General features: G+C 40.5%; 1 protein-coding gene across 1 annotated transcript; it reads right to left on the bottom strand.

Moving 5' to 3' along the window:
- Positions 1 to 200: 200 nt before the first annotated feature.
- PLEKHS1 (pleckstrin homology domain containing S1) lies at positions 201 to 17,556 on the bottom strand. Its single transcript, XM_014872526.2, has 15 exons — positions 17,343 to 17,556; positions 15,635 to 15,745; positions 15,098 to 15,189; positions 14,901 to 15,007; positions 13,434 to 13,568; positions 12,176 to 12,251; positions 11,388 to 11,495; positions 10,650 to 10,745; positions 7,479 to 7,592; positions 6,381 to 6,496; positions 4,915 to 5,124; positions 4,590 to 4,691; positions 4,069 to 4,204; positions 3,226 to 3,316; positions 201 to 961 (listed from the first exon to the last, which is right to left on the bottom strand). The coding sequence occupies exons 2-14, from the start codon at positions 15,639 to 15,641 to the stop codon at positions 3,248 to 3,250; spliced, it is 1,368 nt and encodes a 455-aa protein (XP_014728012.2). The 5' UTR covers positions 15,642 to 15,745; positions 17,343 to 17,556; the 3' UTR covers positions 201 to 961; positions 3,226 to 3,247.
- Positions 17,557 to 18,153: the final 597 nt, after the last annotated feature.

Genomic DNA, 18,153 nt, shown 5'->3' with positions numbered 1-18,153 from the left:
TTCCTTAACTTCAATGACCTCACATCAATACAGAGACTTCCCTTACCATTACTTTCTCTCTCTTCCAGGACTTTTCTCCTGGGCAATTGCCATCTTCCTAGCTAGATGCAGAGTAGAAAGAGCATGATTCACGTTTGGGAATCAAGGGGAAATATTAGCAGCCACCAATGAGTGAATGCAGCATTGGAACGTGCCACAAATTAACAGCCAGGGAAACAACCTAAATCTTTATTTAGCTTTTTTTAAAGAGGGCTGTTTAGTGACACAGCTGCAAATTACTGGGAAGTTACAGGTAATCTTTGCAGGACAAGGTGGGGGCAGTGTTATGAGAAAACGAGGTGTTTTGCAGCATGTAATGTGTTTGTAAAATGTTAACACGTTTATTTATCATATGTGGGTGGACAACTTCACACATCCTACCAGAATTTACTGTACCAATGTCATTTCCATATTGTATCTCTGTAAGTGTTATGAATCAGCCAATGTGTGACATTAATTATCTGCATTTAGCATTGTGCAAACTGACATAATGATCTATTATGGAGTAACATATCTGTAACTGTTTACTGAAGTACAGAAGTAATCCCCCAGTTCTCTAAAATGTTCTGGAATTATTCTGTACATGCTATGTCTAACCAAGTCCTGGTTTTGTCCAAAAGTAACATTCTTCCATGGCTGAGAGGTGCAGCATGCAGGTTCCATGGAGGTAGCTCTTCTCCCACCACCATGGGGGATCTTCTTCACTAACTCAACTCTCTTGAGAAATGTTTCTCTATGAAGTTCTAGGAAATTGCTTCATGGCTTTGGGTTTCTTTTTGATGAAATTATTTTGATTTCAAGTTCTCACCTCCTTCGTTCATCCATGACTGGAAACACAAGGTATTTGTCTCGCAGATCAATGTCTTGTGGCCATTTCCAGGAAATGTTTGAAAAAATGATGGAAGAATGCAGGATATTTGGTCTAAGAAAAAGAGAAAGGACAACAGGTAGAAAAACTGCCTTCCATGATGAAGACTTCTCCACAGACAGTGGCAATACAAATGTTCTCTACGCCCACTGAAAACATGGCAAGGAAAAAATCATGTAATTTTCTGAAAAAATTGTCTAGAATAAATATTAAGAAAAAAATTCCTAATTTTACAGAGATATGAGTCTTGGAACAACACAGGAAAGTTTGTCCAAAGTTCAGAAGAGCTAAGGCAAACTTTGGCCAGGAAAGGCTGAGGATGACATCCTCAGTAGATGCTCTTGAAGTAGGTGATCTGTGATTTTAGGATTCAGGCCATGAGGACTGTCCTAGCAGACTGACAGAGTTACAGGGCTGGAAGAAGCCCTGTGTAGTGATAACCTGCCATCCCATCCCCCAGGGGCTCCTCAGGCAGAAATGGATTTGCTGAGCTCAAAGCAGCAGTGCAGAGCAAAGGACTCCCACAGCAGCTTTGGAGAAGAGCTCCCAAGGAATCTGTTTTCTTCATTTTCAGCCTCTGTAGTTCCCGAACTGGGAGTTCCCTCTGCATTTATGCAGAATTCAGCACAAAAAGGCCTTTGAACACCACTGAAACAGCAAAATCAAAATGTGATCCTTTCCACCTTGAGAAACAAGCATGTCCCAAATGCTCTTATCTCAAAAGCAGAAGTGACAGGCTGTGGAAACATTCAGTCTGGAAATTAATCTTTTGAACAGAAGCTGAGTCTGAATAGATTATGTGCATATTTGTGTTTGCCTGTTTTGAGTTACACAATACTGTTTTCATCTTCAACTGAATAAAAATTTATAATGATATTTTTTAAAGTCCAGCACATTTGTCCAATTTACTACTGAAGTAAGTTGCACCAATGCTGATTTTTAGTGAGTGTAGTTCCTTACTGTAGTAGCCAACTTGGCCTTATTCAATTGGAGGCTGGATAAATACCTCCTTTGAGCCAAATCCACCTTAATCAAAGCTTATATAAATCTCTTAATATCAGTAATCCTGTGCCTGCTAAACCTAGTAGTTATTTTGGTTGCATCTGGCAAGATAAAATTATCAGTACTCAAACCCAGTGTTTCTGTTTGTTTCCACTTCACTGTATATTGACACTATTTTACAGCAATTTGTGTGTGTAAAAATTCCCACGTGAAGTGTCCATGTTCATACAGGGCACAGGTATGTGTTCTGCCGTGTCACACCATGGGGCTGTAAGCAACAGAGGACAGGACAAAACTCCCTTTTGGCATCCACTGGAGCACTCCTGAAGAAAGTTCCTCATCAATTTCCTTTTGGTGTGCTATCAGCTGAATATTAGTCATGTTTCTATGGTAGCAATGCAAGGAAGGCATATCCACAAATAAATATTTACTGGAAATATTCTTGTTTGGGAAAAAAATAAGCACTTGCTCTGGAAATCCTGCTGCACCATTGACATCCCTGTGGTGCTACTTGGTAGCATCCAACATTCTCTGTGAGAAACAGTGACCTCTGTTTGCACTGGGGTAAGAGAACTTGCCTTCAGGAAAATAATTTCTCTCTGTGGTTTTCCCAGCTGTCTTTACCAGGAGCCCTTTCACAGAGCAAACCAGTCCTTCTCTCTCCCAAATCCATTCATCCCTTTTTAATTTAGGGCTTATTTTGGATGTCAGTGAACCCAAAGGTGCTCCAGACACATTCCTTTCCTCCAACCAGCTCTTTCTGTCATCCCCTGGATGCATTTTTATGGCTGTATCATAAGAGGGGCATAACACAAAAGGAGTCCCCACTGAATCACTACACAACATTTTATATACCAGCCTTTCCTCCAACACTGCAGCTCCTAGCTCACCTGAGCCTTTCTGTAGCTAAGGGGCATCCAGGGAAAACATGACTTTAATCCAAATGCTGGTTGTCTGCCCACCTCTAAGTGATTAGGAATTCAGTAATAAATTATTGTAACTTGGTGTAAAGAGGTGAGCAGAGGCACAAACCAGTATTTTCTGCTGAAATGAAAAGTATACACAGCTCAAAGGTCATGTAAATTATCTGACCCTCATTTTCTGCCATGTAACAGAAATACATGCCAACTTGAAATATAAGACAAACACATGCCATTCATGCTACAAAATAAGTTATTAGGACACAAAACGAAATGCACATTCTCCATTCTTTGCACTTCAGCAACAGAAGATGTCTGGCAGTTCAAGATGATTATCTCTATACACCATATATCACCTTCTCCTTCCTGATCTTTCTCTTGAGTTTTGGCACTTACTGAATCATTGAGGTCTTTTTTTTCAGGAACATGAGCAACCTTTAGCATGGAAGATGTCTGAATGTGGAATCCTACATACAGTAAGTTTCACCTTAAAAAAGGAAAAAAAAAAGGGCATTCTTATAGCTTTTTATATCTGATCAACATTTGTGAAACTATCTGACTTGTGTTTGAACTAGCTAAATAAAAATTCCCCATTAAGAGAGATGAGTATTTTTTTTCCTTGCTGAGACTGACTTTCCTTTCTTTAGATGGCAATAGCATCTCATGACCTCAACCTTCTCAGCAGAATTCAAATATGAATGTGTTCGGATATGGGTCATGAACCTGAATACTGAAATATGAGTTTAGAAACACATCGGATACCACAGTTGGGTTAAAGAATATCTTAGAAATGTCCCATGTTCTTCAAAAAACACAGTCTCACACAAGATGTGTAGTGCTTGATAAGAAATAGGACATAACAATAGTCCAGGGCTCTGCCCTCAATACCCCAAACCACTATAAGCAACCACACATCCACTGGAAGTAATGGTTTATTTGCCAAAACTTGAAATTTATATGCATTAGGGAAAAATAATCCCAAATAACTCTAGCTTATGATTGCCCAGTAGCACCTCTTGGTGTTGCTTAAACTTTCTTCAAACTCTGCATTCCCCCATAGCTCAGGAATATGAGACACCACATCAGAATGATGCTGAGGAGATATTTGGCACTGGAGTTATTCATGCCAAACTATACCAGAATAAACTGGTTTGAATTGAGCCTCTTGAAATGCAAAAAAAAAGGAAATTGCTTTCTCATTTGGCTTGATACATTTGAGTCAAGGTTAGTCAAGCTCACCTCCTTTCTCGTGGACCTGCTGATGAAGAAGTAAGCCTCCTCCACACCCTGGGGCTGCAGATCATTCACAGCTACCACATGGTCCCCGTGGTTAAACAAGCACCCCAGTCTGCAAGGACCATTCCACTGTGAAACACTGTGGAGGCATAATAAAGGAAATATACAGGATATCCAGTGACTGCAGTGGCTGGACAGGATTGCATTGACGGGCTGCCCTCTGGAAATGACACCTGTGTTCAGTGACTTTGTAACTATTTGATGTGGTTCTGGTTGAAACCATCATTAATTATTACACAGCATGCTGGATTCTAGTAGAGAATGTAAATGTAGAGACATTTACAACAGCACTTGAAATACAGACTCAAGGACACAAAGAATCTGCCAATCTGAAGTGTCAACAAGCATTGCCCCTGCTCTGCTCTGCCCTGCCAAAACTGCATATGGGTGTCTATATCTGAACACTTCCGTGCCTGCCACTTATTCCCATCTCACAGGTATTGTCACAAGATATCCAGACTTACCATATTCGTCCTGCTGCTTCAGTAAGCTTTAGGTAACTGTTAATATCAGCCAGGGGTACGAAAATATCCAATTTCTGCAGCTGCATCTCATCTGTAACTTGACTGTGAGAGAAAAACATCAGAGACCACAGAATCACAGAACAGCTCAAATTGGAAGGGACACGTGGATTATTGAGTCCAACTCCCTGCTCCTTGCAGACTCCCTAAAACTAAATGTTATGGCTAAGAGCATCATCCAAGTGCCCCTGGAATGCTGACAGGCTTGGCAAGATGAAACTACTGAACATGTCTGTCTTCTCTGCAACCAGCTGGAGAAGACACTTACCTGAGCAGTATAGACAAGTGAACCACTGAGAGGGGTAATGAGTTTTTCCTTCTCTGGAGGGTTGGCTGCAGGCTGGTGCTGCTTTCTGGGAATTTTGTGTCTTTGTCTGCTTCCAAGTCTTTTGGACATGCACTGTTGTTCTGGCATTTGGGAGGACATGGGAGTCCATCATGTCTGCACGTGAGCTGGCATCTCTCATCCAGCAGCTTACTAAAGAGGAATGATGATAAAAAAATTGAGGGGTTTGACAATTCCAGGCAGTTTTGCTGTGTTTGAAGATGGATCAAGCAGCCCTCAATAAAGCAAAGAATAACAAGTTCTTGTAGAATATCCAGTGGACAAAATAAAATCTAAGTAAAATAAACAGCCCTTCTAAAAATGGACCATAAATCTCAAAATAAACGTTTTTAGTATGCAAAAACTATTTATTAAGCCTGGAAACATTTCAGCTCACAGCATGCCTTGACAAAGAAAGTGAGTACAGATTGTTGGCCTTGGCTGTACTGGGTTCTGCAGGGATGTAAAGCTATCCCTTGGGAGATGTGATAACTCAGAACTACTTGAACTCATTTTAGTTTTATTTTATAAGATTAATATTACTTGGAGCTGACTCCCCATTGTGCCCCAAAAAAGACTGGGGTTAGTAGCAAAAACTGCTCTTGGTATATTTTACTCAGATGGCATAACCTTGTGAGGATTTTATAGTAATCCCCTCTGGAGGGTCCCAAAGACACAGATAAGCTTGAATTAATCTGTTGGGACTGACTGGTTAGTGGGTCTGCCTTTCCACTTGCCTCCCTCCCTGTGGCCTAAGATCTGACTGTCCTCAGGTGTCAGGCCACTGCTAACAGCTGGCTCAGGAGGAGCTTTATCCTGCAGACACAATTCTCTTCAGCATTCAGTGCTATCTTGTGCCTCTACAACTGTGACACAAAGTTCAGGTCTATCTTTGTGATGTGGCAAGCACTCTATCTTCAAAATACACAGCAACAGAGCTGTTCTTTGGTCGGAAAAATGAAAGGCAGGACGTGTCCTAACTCACATAACTTCTTAATGGAAAATTTGGGAACTAATGCCCCATCTCTACCTCTCTCTTTTAACCTATAGATAATGCTGCCTACTTTGGAGAGCACCTGTCTAAAAGATTGTTTGGCTGCAGTGACTCAGTAAAGTGGTGAGCTGTTGTGTCATGAAAAACCAGAAAAAGTATGAGTCAACAAAAGGTGCTGCATTGTATAGTCAGAGCCTGTGTGAGTGCAGAAGTCTGCAGTGTGAGCTTAAATTTCATGCTGGTGAGTTTGAATTTGACTCCAGTGTTCCCCTGAGTGCTGAACTTTGTGAAGTAAGACCCAACATTCAAACAAGATGCAGCCTCTAGATCTTGTTATGCAAACACCAGAGATGTCAGCTCTATCTCTATTTCTGTCACTTTTAATTTCCAAAGCCTTAATGAAGTTGTTACTTACAGTGATTTCATTGACATGTAAATGTTCTCCTTTACTGAGTTGTTCTGCACTGGCATCTCTTGCACAGGGACATCAGACTCAGCTGTAGGGTCAGGCTTTGATACTTCAGTAGTGCACTGTCAGAAACACATAGCAATTTAAGATATTAATGTCATTGCCTTGCCTACAGAAGAAACCTCCATTCATTTCCTTATTTTGTTCAGTGCTGATGCTGTTTAAACATAACGGCTAATATAGCCTGAGTTTCCTTAAATCAGTCAATTCCCAGAAACTGGGAGCTAGAAAAGTGCTTGAAACTTACAATTTAATGCTGGAATTATTGCACTGCCAGACTGGGACATAACCAGCTATATTCTGAAGTACTACCTCCCCCAAAAAAGTTGTCTTTTAATTTAAGCAGGCTGAAAAAGGAGACTTGCTCTTTGGGTGTGCTTGACTTAGAGCACTTAGATTATATCACCACATTGTCATTGTTAATGTCCTTTAGTCAGATGTACAGTCTGTGACTTCTGCAGAAAACTGACTACTTATCTTCTCCTGACCACTAATTGCATGGGAAGCCTAGAGAAATTAGCCTCCCAAATTGGGTGTCAAAATTTGGATAAAATTAACAGCATGATTTCCCCTGCTGCCTTGTCTCATAGTGAAATGCAGATAGCAAAATGTACCACAGTGTTTTAAAAGTACTGCTTTTATGCAGCTTACTGGTCCTTCCAACAGAATTACATTTCAAAATATATAAAACTAATGTACTGTTACATTCTCTAAATGAAGTTTTCACTTTCAGAAAAAAACCCAACCCTACCTCATTATATAATAGGCAAAAGTAATTTGCAATGAAACAGTCAATTTGGAGAATTTCAACAAAATCAGCAATGCTTTTGTCAAAATGCCACTTTGCACCAGGAAGATCCTTTGAATGAGTCTAGCATATTTTTTCTGGTATAAAGGAAAGCTCTAATACCTATTGCTTTATCTATATATTCCTTCTGCAAGGTACAAGTGGCTCCTCCTACCCAGTTTCTCTTTGGCTCATTAAATGTCTCCTGTGTCTTGGAGCTATTAACAGACCAGCAGAACCCACAGCTGATAAACTACCTGTGCCAAAACATTGCTGGGAGTTTGGTAATAATCTTCTTCGTCCTTTTTGGTGTTTTCCTCTGGATCTGACAACAGCAGATCTTCCTCACTTCTTCCCAGAATGTTATCCTGCTGAAAGAATGGGTTTGTATTTAGCAGGCTCAGTTTTACAGATGAATGTGCATTTTTCCTTTTTGTGGAGAAGTAACAGAATCACCAAATATTCACAGAAAACATGGTAAGATACATTTCTCCTTGAAGTGAGACATGCTCAGAGCCAACCTATTTTAGAAACAAGGTTTCTGTATCTGTGCTTCTGCCTGTATATTTGAAATTCAATGCACACAGAAAAAAACCAGCCACAGCTATTAGTATTTCTCAGAGATGGATTACTGGTAACCAGGCTGTTGCAATTGATTTCATGATCATAGCCTGTTATTTTGTTTAAAAATCAAGTGTTTTAAACACTTTGTGTATGAATCTGCATGAATTTAGAGTCACTTGTGAGGAAAAGATTTTCTTTTTGCAATCAGTTCTGAAATCCTTACATTAGGAAGAAAATCTAGGGGTGAATTGGGATATATTTGTCCTTATAAATAGCTTTTAACTGCTATCAAATAAAGCATGAATTTGTGATTTTCTTGACTAATGAGGAATTTATTATCTCATACTTCTCTGTGAACAAAAAAACAGTGGAAGACTGGAGCTCTGACATAGAATCCTTTGTGTCCTATGTGATATCTGCCTTCATAAATACCTGAAGCATTAAGTTTGAGGCAATTTGGTAAACCAAGGAGAAATTAATCCCTCCACCAAGTTTTCCTTTTTAAGTCACAAAGATAAATTATTTATTTTTGTCTCCTTGTTGAGTTCACTCTAGTGGAGAGTATGGTAATTAATATTTAGTTGCCTCCAGTTCAATTCTCTGAGCCATGTTTGTGATGCAACTGTTTTTTATCTCTACACCTACATTCTTGATTTCCATGGTGATCATTTGAATAATTGCTAAATATGCCATGAATATATTACTGTTTTCAAGGTAAAGTAAATTAAACTAATGACTTTCTTAGATATTACATGAAGAAACTGGCAATGAATATTAATTAAGGATAATTTTATTTTTTTTTCCTTCTTGGTGTAGATGGCATTAAGATCAACTCATGCCATGGGAGTCAGGACAAACTTCAAGTGTCTGTTGAATCATAATATGGATTTACATTGGAGAGAAAGTAGACTATAGAGAAAATTTGCTGTAGCAAAAGATAGAAATGACACCTGAAGAACAACTGAGTCATTGTTACCTACAAGCTCCTTAAGGAAAATTATATGTTGCCTTTAGAGAGAGGAATTCCTCTTTCAAAAAAGCAAGTGTGAAACAGATCCCAAGGGTGCCCTGTGGACGGCAATACAGTAATGCTCAGTATAGGGTGATGCAAGGCAGGGCTCCTAATTTTGATGTATTCCAGACGTTGAAATTTTCAGATGTTGTTTATCAAAATAGCTGATACTGAATTGCTGAGTCAGATGAGGTTTGGTAGCTCCAAAGGGTGGGTTGGAAAGGAGCCACGTCCCCAGATCCCTCCAGGGTCCCTGCCAGCATAACTGGACTCACTGACATGGAGAATCCTGTTTGCATGAGTGACAGCTACTTAACGACGAGTTTTCAACGTCTGGGCCCCGATGAGGGAACCACCAATAAAAAGCAAAACACATCAGATGCTGGAAATGGGGAGTCACACTGCTGAAAGGAAGTAAATACAAGGAATTAACTAGGAAGTCAGCTGTCTACATGTCACTGAGCAGAGAATAGGTCCAGATACGTTAGCAGATGTTAAACTTATGAGGCAAGAGAAATATTTTTATCCAATGAACAAACATTGTTGGTTCTTGTTCTCTATACAGCAAGGCTATTTATTTTCACACATGCCAAAACAGAAACATGAGCTTTGTGCTATTCCCTCTGCTTCAGGCTAAAAAACCTAAAATCCAAATTCCTTATCTTTTAACCCTCATGGTCAGCCTGTCCTAGCCTGAACAGCTGCATACAATACCTGCCCTCTGAGGCATTGTAAGTATGAGAAGAATTAATGAATAAGACAGAAAAGGTATGCACAAGGAAGAGACACAAAGAAATTCTTGACATACACCCAGAGCAGGACTGGTTAAAATCAGACCAAGTGTTAAGTCAGTGCATTTCAGAGCTCAGACTCACAACTGAATTACTGCAACTTTATAAAGTACTGTGCATCAGCTGAGCTATGCTGACTGCCCATGGCATTGCAATGTAGTTTCAACTATTCACTTCTTTCACTAAATTTAGCTGTATTATCTCATACTTGCTGTCAGCCTATATTCAAGGATGGTGATTGCAGCATGTGATTTGCCACCCTGTTAGCTGTGACAGCAGAACAGATCCTTTGCCCGGTATCTCAGCCACTCCAGGTCATAGTTCAATGCATAAACTGTCACTAAAGATGGGTTTAAGCTGCAGAGTGATGTGGTAGAGCCTTGGTTATGCCTTCTGTCCTCTTGACTCTGCTGCAAGAGCAGGAATCCACAGCAGAGGAAAGCTGCTGCAGGCACTAGTTCAGGGAACACAGGTCAGAACACTTAGCCAGTAATACAAGATAACATTCATCTTATCTTTCCAAATCACTCCTGCTAGATATGGAAGTGAAATTGCTTGAAGATATATTAATGATGACAGAAGGTCAGTTCTAAGATGTGCCTCAATTTAACAAGCTCTTGTTCTGTAATTTAGTTACATTGACTCGATTGCTACTGGCAAAGGCTGAAGAAATAAAACCATTTAGCAACAACTGTGGCACAGCTGAGAAATGTGCAGGGAAGGACAAATGCTGATTGCACTGATTGCAGTGCAAATGCAGAGCTTTCTTCATCAAGTTTGAGAGCGCTGCCACTTTGCAGTTGCCGACAGAAACCCTGAGGCTCTGACTCCAAAACACCCAAACAAACACAGGTATTTCAAGCAGGTTTTTAGAAGATCATTTTCAGCGGTAAACAAAAAAACAGACTAAATATTTAGGAAAGTTTCATAGTGGAAACCAACTCGGTGTGCTAGGAAAGTAGGTGGATAATCTATAATCACAGATATCCAGGTGAGATAAAAGCCAATATTCACTTCTGCAGACGGAAAAAGGCAAGAGCTGTTCGATTTGTTCTGCTCACCAGGCTTGGAAAAACTCCTCTTGGTGAGTCACACTGAGCCTGATGGGGGCCAGGATCTGAATGAGGCCTGTTCCTGTCTTCTGAGGAGCCATCCTCCTGTATACAAAGGAAAAAAGTTGACACCTCATAAAGATACCCTGGAGGCGCTTGACCCACATTCATCTTCCTCTGCCGGGCCATTTGCACAGAGCTTTGTGACTACAGAAACGCAGCAATTCTTGGCTGCTATTTCACCCTGATACTTGGACTGCAGCAATACTTTCCCTTCATTCTATTTAAATATTGAGGGAAAAGTCAGTAAGGCAGAGAGGAATTGGATCTGAACTCTCCTCTAAGCTTTAGAGCCTAAAAAGAGAGAGAGAAATAAAAGCACAATCCCAAATCAGGAGGAATTTGGCTAGCAGCTGCCAAAACAACCATCACATGCCTCTGCCAAGGCATGTCAAAGTAAATCTTGGGGAGTTTACTTAATGTCCACTAACATTTGCCAGTCAGTTGAGACAACCAGTGAGTATCTCTCTCATTGCCCTTACTTACATGAACACTTGCCTCAAAAGTATTTCCCTTGTGGGGACTCTGTGGTGTTACAATCCAGATCCTACTCAGCAGAACTGACCACCCAGGTACCCACTGCAGAAACTCGGAACAACTTTTGATGGGAAAAAACAACCATGCAAAAGGAATTTCACAGTCATGCCTAAGCACAGGCTCATTATTAAGGACAGTTAATTTGTTTACCTCCTGGTAGCTTTGCCTGTCTGGAAAGCTGGTTATATCTACAGAATTCAAGGACAGTGGCAAAGAGGAAGGCCGGTTTCTGACTTCTGGATTTGGAAGATCTTGCTTCTGGAAGTAAGGGAAAAGCAGTATAAGAAAACAAGCACCTGCTGGGTGTGGGCTAAAACGTACTGACACATCTCACTAGAGGAAATTTTATTTCTAATGGCTCAGAGGCATTGTCTGCATAGCATTTTTCAGGCGGAAATTTATTTTCAGGCATAAATGTGTTCTGCTTGTATTTTGAGCTGTCTGGAAGCTGCAGGGATGTGGGTACTTAGTGCTGAGCCTAAACTGGTGGGCCTGGCTGGCTGACAAGGTGCAGGAACTTGGGCCTGAGCTTGAACTACCAGGGCTTCCAGGTGATTTATAACACCGACAGACTGATGTAAAGCAACATGTAAATATATCTGAAATACACCCACTAAGTATAACACACAAGTTTTAATTCTGATGCACCGAAGGTGAGGTTCGTTGCAGCATAATATCAATCCTCCCCTCATTTCCACATGGCTTACTCTTCAAAGAGATTTCTTCAATGTAAAATCAATCCCAGCGCAGACAGACTGTGCAACACCTGCTTGATGCATAAAGCTAGGGTACAGGATTTATATGAAAATGAATTTCTGAATAACCAAGGTCAGAGGCAACTTGCAAGGCAAAGATCAGGAAAATTCCCTTTGCACAGTTTTGTATCAAAAAAAAGAAATGCCTTTTTTTTTCTAAAGTAAACTACAGTAACATGTCACCTGAGAGCAGCATCCACTTCTTTTGTCCTCCCTGCAGAGTGAAGATATCAGAGTGACCCAGTCCTCTATTTCCTGCCTGAAGTTGGAACAAGAAGAATGAAAACTTACTGACAGGTAACACACAAGGACGATCCTTTTGCCTACCTACTTCTTCATGTGGGGCTCAAAACAAAAATTCCTGAGATCAAGGGGAAAGCCCTGCACCTGCCTTTCAGGAAAGAAAGATTGTGTGGTCATTGCCAGATGGCAAAGTCTGACTCAGAGAGCTAACAAGGCTTGGGAATGCATTTGGGCCATCAGGTTGAGAAACATGCCATGAAAGGATGGTTGGAGCTGTTTTTCATGCTTGCAGGGTATTTAGTTGGATTAATTCTGGAATGCTTCCCACTGAGTGTGGGCTGTGAGAGCTGTGCCTCAGGGGAAGGCGTTGGGTGGCACGCTCAAGTAGCACTCAGGTATGTGATTTTCTTCTTATCAGAATTTCACACATCAGCTGCTCTTCTGCAAAAAGGCAAAGATTCCCGACACACTCGGGACTGGGAATCTGAACAGGAGATGCTGGGAACCGGCAGGACAGGAGCACTTTGACAAACATCCTCCTCCCTCACCTAACCGAGCTTTGGCTGATCACCTCCACGGAAACAGTTTCTGCCCCTATTCAGGACTCAATTCCAGCCTGAAAAAGCAGGGGCTGCACCACCCCTGCTGCAGCAAAAGCCCCAGCCAGTACTTCTGGGATCTCTTTTCCTTCAGGAGAATTTTTGCCTTCAGTCTGCTTCCCTTGATTAACAACCTAGTTTTCAGGCCGTATTATTCCCTGTGGTTTATCCATGAGGAGCAGAACCTTTTCTAACTCCCTGGAGCTGCTCGCTCTTGTCCCCTAACCAGCACGGTGTGAAATGGCACTGCCATGCTGAGACACTGCCACTGCCATCCCCACTCCCAGCCCTGTGTCCCCACTGCTTTCACATGCTGGCTGCTGTGCCTGTGAGGCTGCAGGGAAGGTGAGCTCACCTGCCCGAACCAGCAGAAAATTAACATAGCCATGAGTAACGGGAGGAAATGCCAAAAAAAAAAGCTGCTTTCCATTGGATCAGGCAGCTGAATCCCCCCATCCCAGAGCTGTGCCATCAGAAGGGACGGGAGTGGCTGTGAAGGAGCAGGACCCTGCCTTGGGGCAGCAGCTTAGTGCTGCTAACATTTAAACATTAGTTTAACAGTATTGTCACATTGCTTTTGCACATCTTGCTGTGCTCACCTGCTGTCCCCAATGAGGTAGTAAGGTCTGTTTCCAGTGCTGATGGACATCACCTGCTCGGGAAGGCATTTAAACATCTTCCTCACCGTTTCCATAATTTCAGCATTACGTATGCCAACTTCAATACTTATCATTCTGTGAAGATAATCATATGAAACGTCCCATACTACTCTACACAGTTACATACAAATATACACACACATGTTTTACTCTCAGCATATGATGAGATCTGCAAGGGAAAAGTTCAACATTTTTCCACAGAAAAAAGTGCTCAATAAAATAAATGTATACATTCAAAAGAGATGGTCTTTCAATGAAGAAAATCTCCAGGCAAAAATATAAAATTAACTTTTGCAAAGTACCCAGACTATGAATCCTCATTTCTGGAAAAGGGGGCTTTTGGTGTAATTCGGAATCTTGAAAAGAAACAATATTAAGAAAAATTTCTTGTGGAAGTTTTTTAACCACTTAAAACAATAGATTTGATTTGAAACTAATTGTATATTAATAGCATTTTAATGGAGGGGAAGAGGAACAGAAGTACTCTTAATGGATACTTGAAACACTTGAAGCACTACTTCCATTAACTTCCAAGAAGCCAAATTAATAAAAGTAATAACAACAGTAATTATGGTAATGTAACCACAGACCACTGAGCAAGCTGCAATATTTTTGAAAGCTTCACAGTGTAAATCCTTTTAATGAAAGAAGCACAACAGCAACGTGGTTAGTGACCTCCATGCCTAACAATTCCAGGAGCCTGGAGTATTAACCTCTAGATCTGACAGGAAAATATTTATATTTCCCATTTCGTTTTCTGTTTCCCTTGCACATATCTCATACCACCCGTGACATTGCAAAGGGTGCCAGTCCAAAGCCAGTGACACTCAGTCTTGCTGCAGGAGGCACCAGGAAGGACATGACCAACCCAAAGGAGCCAAGCAGAGCAATCTCCTGGCAGAATAAGAGGCACAGAGCAACCACAATCAGCCCAAAGGTTTATGAGAGAGGCAAGAGACCTCTGCACAAACCTGCAAGGCACTTCGTGAAGCTGTAAACTGGGAAAGGGTGTGTGCCACAGCTGAGAGTGGCACAGCCTGTCGTTATTCACGTGTGAATGAATGCATAGCACTGTCCTCACAGGAGGTAAAATGTGTTCTCCTGCAGGAGCACAGCCTGGGATCATAGAGCCAAGCCAGGTATCTCCATGACAGATACATCACAACAATCACTCGCACAAAAGTAAATTACAATAAAGCAATTCAGGATTTTCACTTCTACATATTATCAGTTGCACCCCAAGCCTACCAATCCCAAGGTATTCTGTTGTGGACTTCACTGGGTTTGAATCAAGAACCCAATCCTGACCTGTTCAGCCAGGAGCAAGTGCTTGTACAATCAGTGGCCATTGAAGAGTGCTGATACATGACTTAAAATAAAAAAAGATGATGCATTTGAGCTACATACTGATCGACAGCTATGGAGCCTTTCACGTGTTGGCCTTTTAGATACTTCAGGATGTAATTCCCTGTGCTGGATTTGGACAGGACAAAAAGACGCCTTTTCCAGGAATTCTGCCAAAGAAAAAGCAATTTGTCTCTCATTAAAATTCAGGATAGCAGTGTGAGGGATTGCTGAAATATGACTAATCTGTGCTGGTATACCTGCGAGCTGAAAAGTTGAAGAGGTGGTGATTTGATGAGGAATCCGTGCTTGCAGACTCCACCTTGAGGGCAAAACGTATTTTGAATTCTCACTAATCAAAGAGAAATGAACAGCACCATTACTTTACTTGCTGCCAATTAATCTCTTTAAAAAGATCTGTTTAAACTGGAAATTGTTGCTTAGAACTGGGTTTTTGTGCTTAAATGGCCATAAGACAAACACAAATCAAAGCTATAAAACATGGAGCCAGGCCCTGCTTTCCTGATGTTGCTGCTGACAACTGGCCCAAACTGCAAAGCAATGGTAGTGAAAATGTAGAGGCTCAGAAGATAACATGAGCTGCTGTCTTACTTTACTGATCTTATTTGACTTTTGGGGTCTGGTCTTATTCAGCTTCATAATTAGTGATCTGAAATGCACCCCTAAAGAAATTCACAGATGGCATTCAATCAGCTAAGGATAGATCATCTCCCAACTTTACGACTGACAAATTTTAGTACAAGAAATTTTGTACCTGCAGAATTTATTTTACTTACAAGCCATCCTGATTGTTTCTTCCACCCAGATAACCAAAAGAGCAAAAATGCTGAAGCTAATTCTTTTCAGTTTGCCTGCTTCTGAGCAGCATTTCACTGCACACACAATTGCTGTTGAGAAAATAACAAAAAATCTTACAACTGTTAATGTTCATACTAATGATAAAAATACATAAAATAGCCACAAGAACTATTAAATATATTTATAAATAATTTTATACCATATTAAATTATACCCTATATGCTATATTTGTTATTTTACAATTACAAAATTACAAGTAGCTAATATTATCCACTCTTATAGGCCAAAAAGATGATTTGCCTAGAAGTGATGAGAGCTGCCAATAGAACTCATTTTGGCCCTTTCTTTTGCACTAGTCACAACACCTGTAATCTGGAATACTGCATCCATGTGTGTTTCTGACACTGCTTTGCCAGTATGATCAGTCCTGTATAAAACTGGCATAACTTGGCCTAAAGAGTTTAAAATATATGTAGAAAAATATAGTTATAATGCTACAGCAATTTTAATAGTGCACAAGTTTGTCGTATTAATAATTTGTTGTATTAAATTGCCTTTTCAAAAGTTTCCCTTTGCCTTACCTCAAAAATCTCATTCCCTGCAAACTCAGATATTGGCTGGCAGTTGTTTTACCTCCAGGGAGGTTGCACAGAGCCTCTTGTGCCTCCTGAAGCCTCTCCTGGGAAAACCTGAAGGATTACAAGTGCTGTTCTCTGGTTCTTTACTGAGAACCCTGGCTGCAGTGAGAGATTTAAGGGCTTTCCTCTGTTTCTGTTTCTTCAGTGATTCACTCCATGGTGCCAAAAGTAAACATGATACAGTCAGGAGTAGGGTGGTAAGGAATGAGGTGGGTTATACATGGAATTTTACCCCAAGATACAACTAAAGCTATAGACTTTCACTCCTCCTGTTCCAGGCTGTAAATGGTAATGACCCACTGCAAATTTGAGTCTATCAGAGGTTTCTGCACATTTCTGTCTGTATTTTTTTGAGGTTTTTTTTTCAGGGAAAGCTTTGCAATTTTTGCCTTTTGGGGAGAAAAATTTGTTGTACAAATGCTGTGATAAACTGTTAGAAAATATGATTCTAGAGTTTTCATCTGTTGCCTACCAGAAAAATAAAAGGACAAAAAAGCAATTTCCAAAACTAAAAATGACTGAACACAAAGTCAATAGTAGGGGCACACACCTGGGGTTGCAATGAAAGGCAATTTATTGTTCTGTTCAACGTGACTGACAGTCACCTCAACTGGCAAACCATGCAATTACTACAAAGCAATGCTCCAAGAGTCTCTGGCAGGATAAAAGTCTCTTCTGGATGTCAGTAAAAGTCAAGATTTGCATGTGGGAAGACAAATACCTGCGAGATTAGCTGTGCTATCTCACTCTGCCTTATGAGAAAAAGTTTTTAATTGTTACATTTAATTGTCAGATTTAATTGTCTCTTCAACAGAAAGCAACATTGTAAACAAGTTAGGTCTAATTCAAAAATGCCAATTCTGTGTTTATACCCCCTCAGATTTTTGTATGCCAGGCATTAAGGGATTTGATTGCTTCAAACCTTTTGAAATGCAATGAGACACTTCAGTCAAAATGCAAATAAAATGCCTCAAATCATGATGATGAAAGCTATTATAAAACATTAAAAATTTCCAAGATAAGGAAAACAAACTGTGCTAATACTTACAAGCAAAATGTCTTCATGGTGAAGAAGGGTTTAGAGAAATACACCTTCAAGTAAATCCAGATTTCCTCTATTGCCTCCTGCAGCAAAACACGTTGTGTCCCTGCCCTGCATTGTGACCGCCCTCTTATAGTCCCTGTACAAACACAAACACCCTGAAATACGACCCACAAGGAAATTCCTCTCTCTGCATGGGACACCAACTAATGACTGCTCTGGAAAGGGGAAATCCAGAAGATTAATATTCACTCAGAAGCCATGAAAAATATGTACATTAGAGGTAGTGACAAATGTCTCCTATACAGAAAAAAAAGCCTGGAGACAGCTTGTTTTTGTTCTGTTGGTTCAGCTTTCTGAACAGTCCCTTCATTTCCTGTTTCTAAAGCATAATATTCATCCATAGCTAGAAAATAAAGCAGCAGTAAGAACTCTAAAAGATCATAAAAGTACCATAAATTGAAATAAATTTCAGATTTAAACAGCATTTAGTTAAACATACAATGGTGAAGCAGGATTTCTTATGCTGTCTATGTCATCACAAGTTAATTTCAGAGTTAATCTTGGTTGTAAGTGAATTTTTGGGATTGTCTCCAGAAACATTCAGTGTATCAATAATGAAAGTGGATTTACTCACTGAACCATCTGGCTAATCCTGCAGATGGCAAAGGAATTGCCTTCTGATAGAAAATAGTAATAAATTTGATCAGGGAAAAGAGCTAAAACACCCTGCAGCTTTTAAATTCAGCAACCTGGCTCTGCTCAAGTGAAAGGGTCAAGTTTCCTCACTCTGAGAGGGTTTCCTCAGGCTCAAAGG

The sequence above is a fragment of the Sturnus vulgaris genome, chromosome 8 (genome assembly GCF_052056855.1).
Source record: "Sturnus vulgaris isolate bStuVul1 chromosome 8, bStuVul1.hap1, whole genome shotgun sequence".
In the NCBI taxonomy this organism is placed as follows: Eukaryota; Metazoa; Chordata; class Aves; order Passeriformes; family Sturnidae; genus Sturnus; species Sturnus vulgaris.
This window is presented reverse-complemented; position numbering and strand designations above follow the sequence as displayed.

Excerpts from the sequence above, each read along its gene's own strand:
- PLEKHS1 (XM_014872526.2), bottom strand. Across the intron at positions 10,746-11,387 it reads ACAGGCAAAGCTACCAGGAG|GAGGATGGCTCCTCAGAAGA; the intron begins GTAAACAAATTA and ends CTTTGTATACAG. Across the intron at positions 5,125-6,380 it reads TACATGTCAATGAAATCACT|TAAGCTGCTGGATGAGAGAT; the intron begins GTAAGTAACAAC and ends ATTCCTCTTTAG.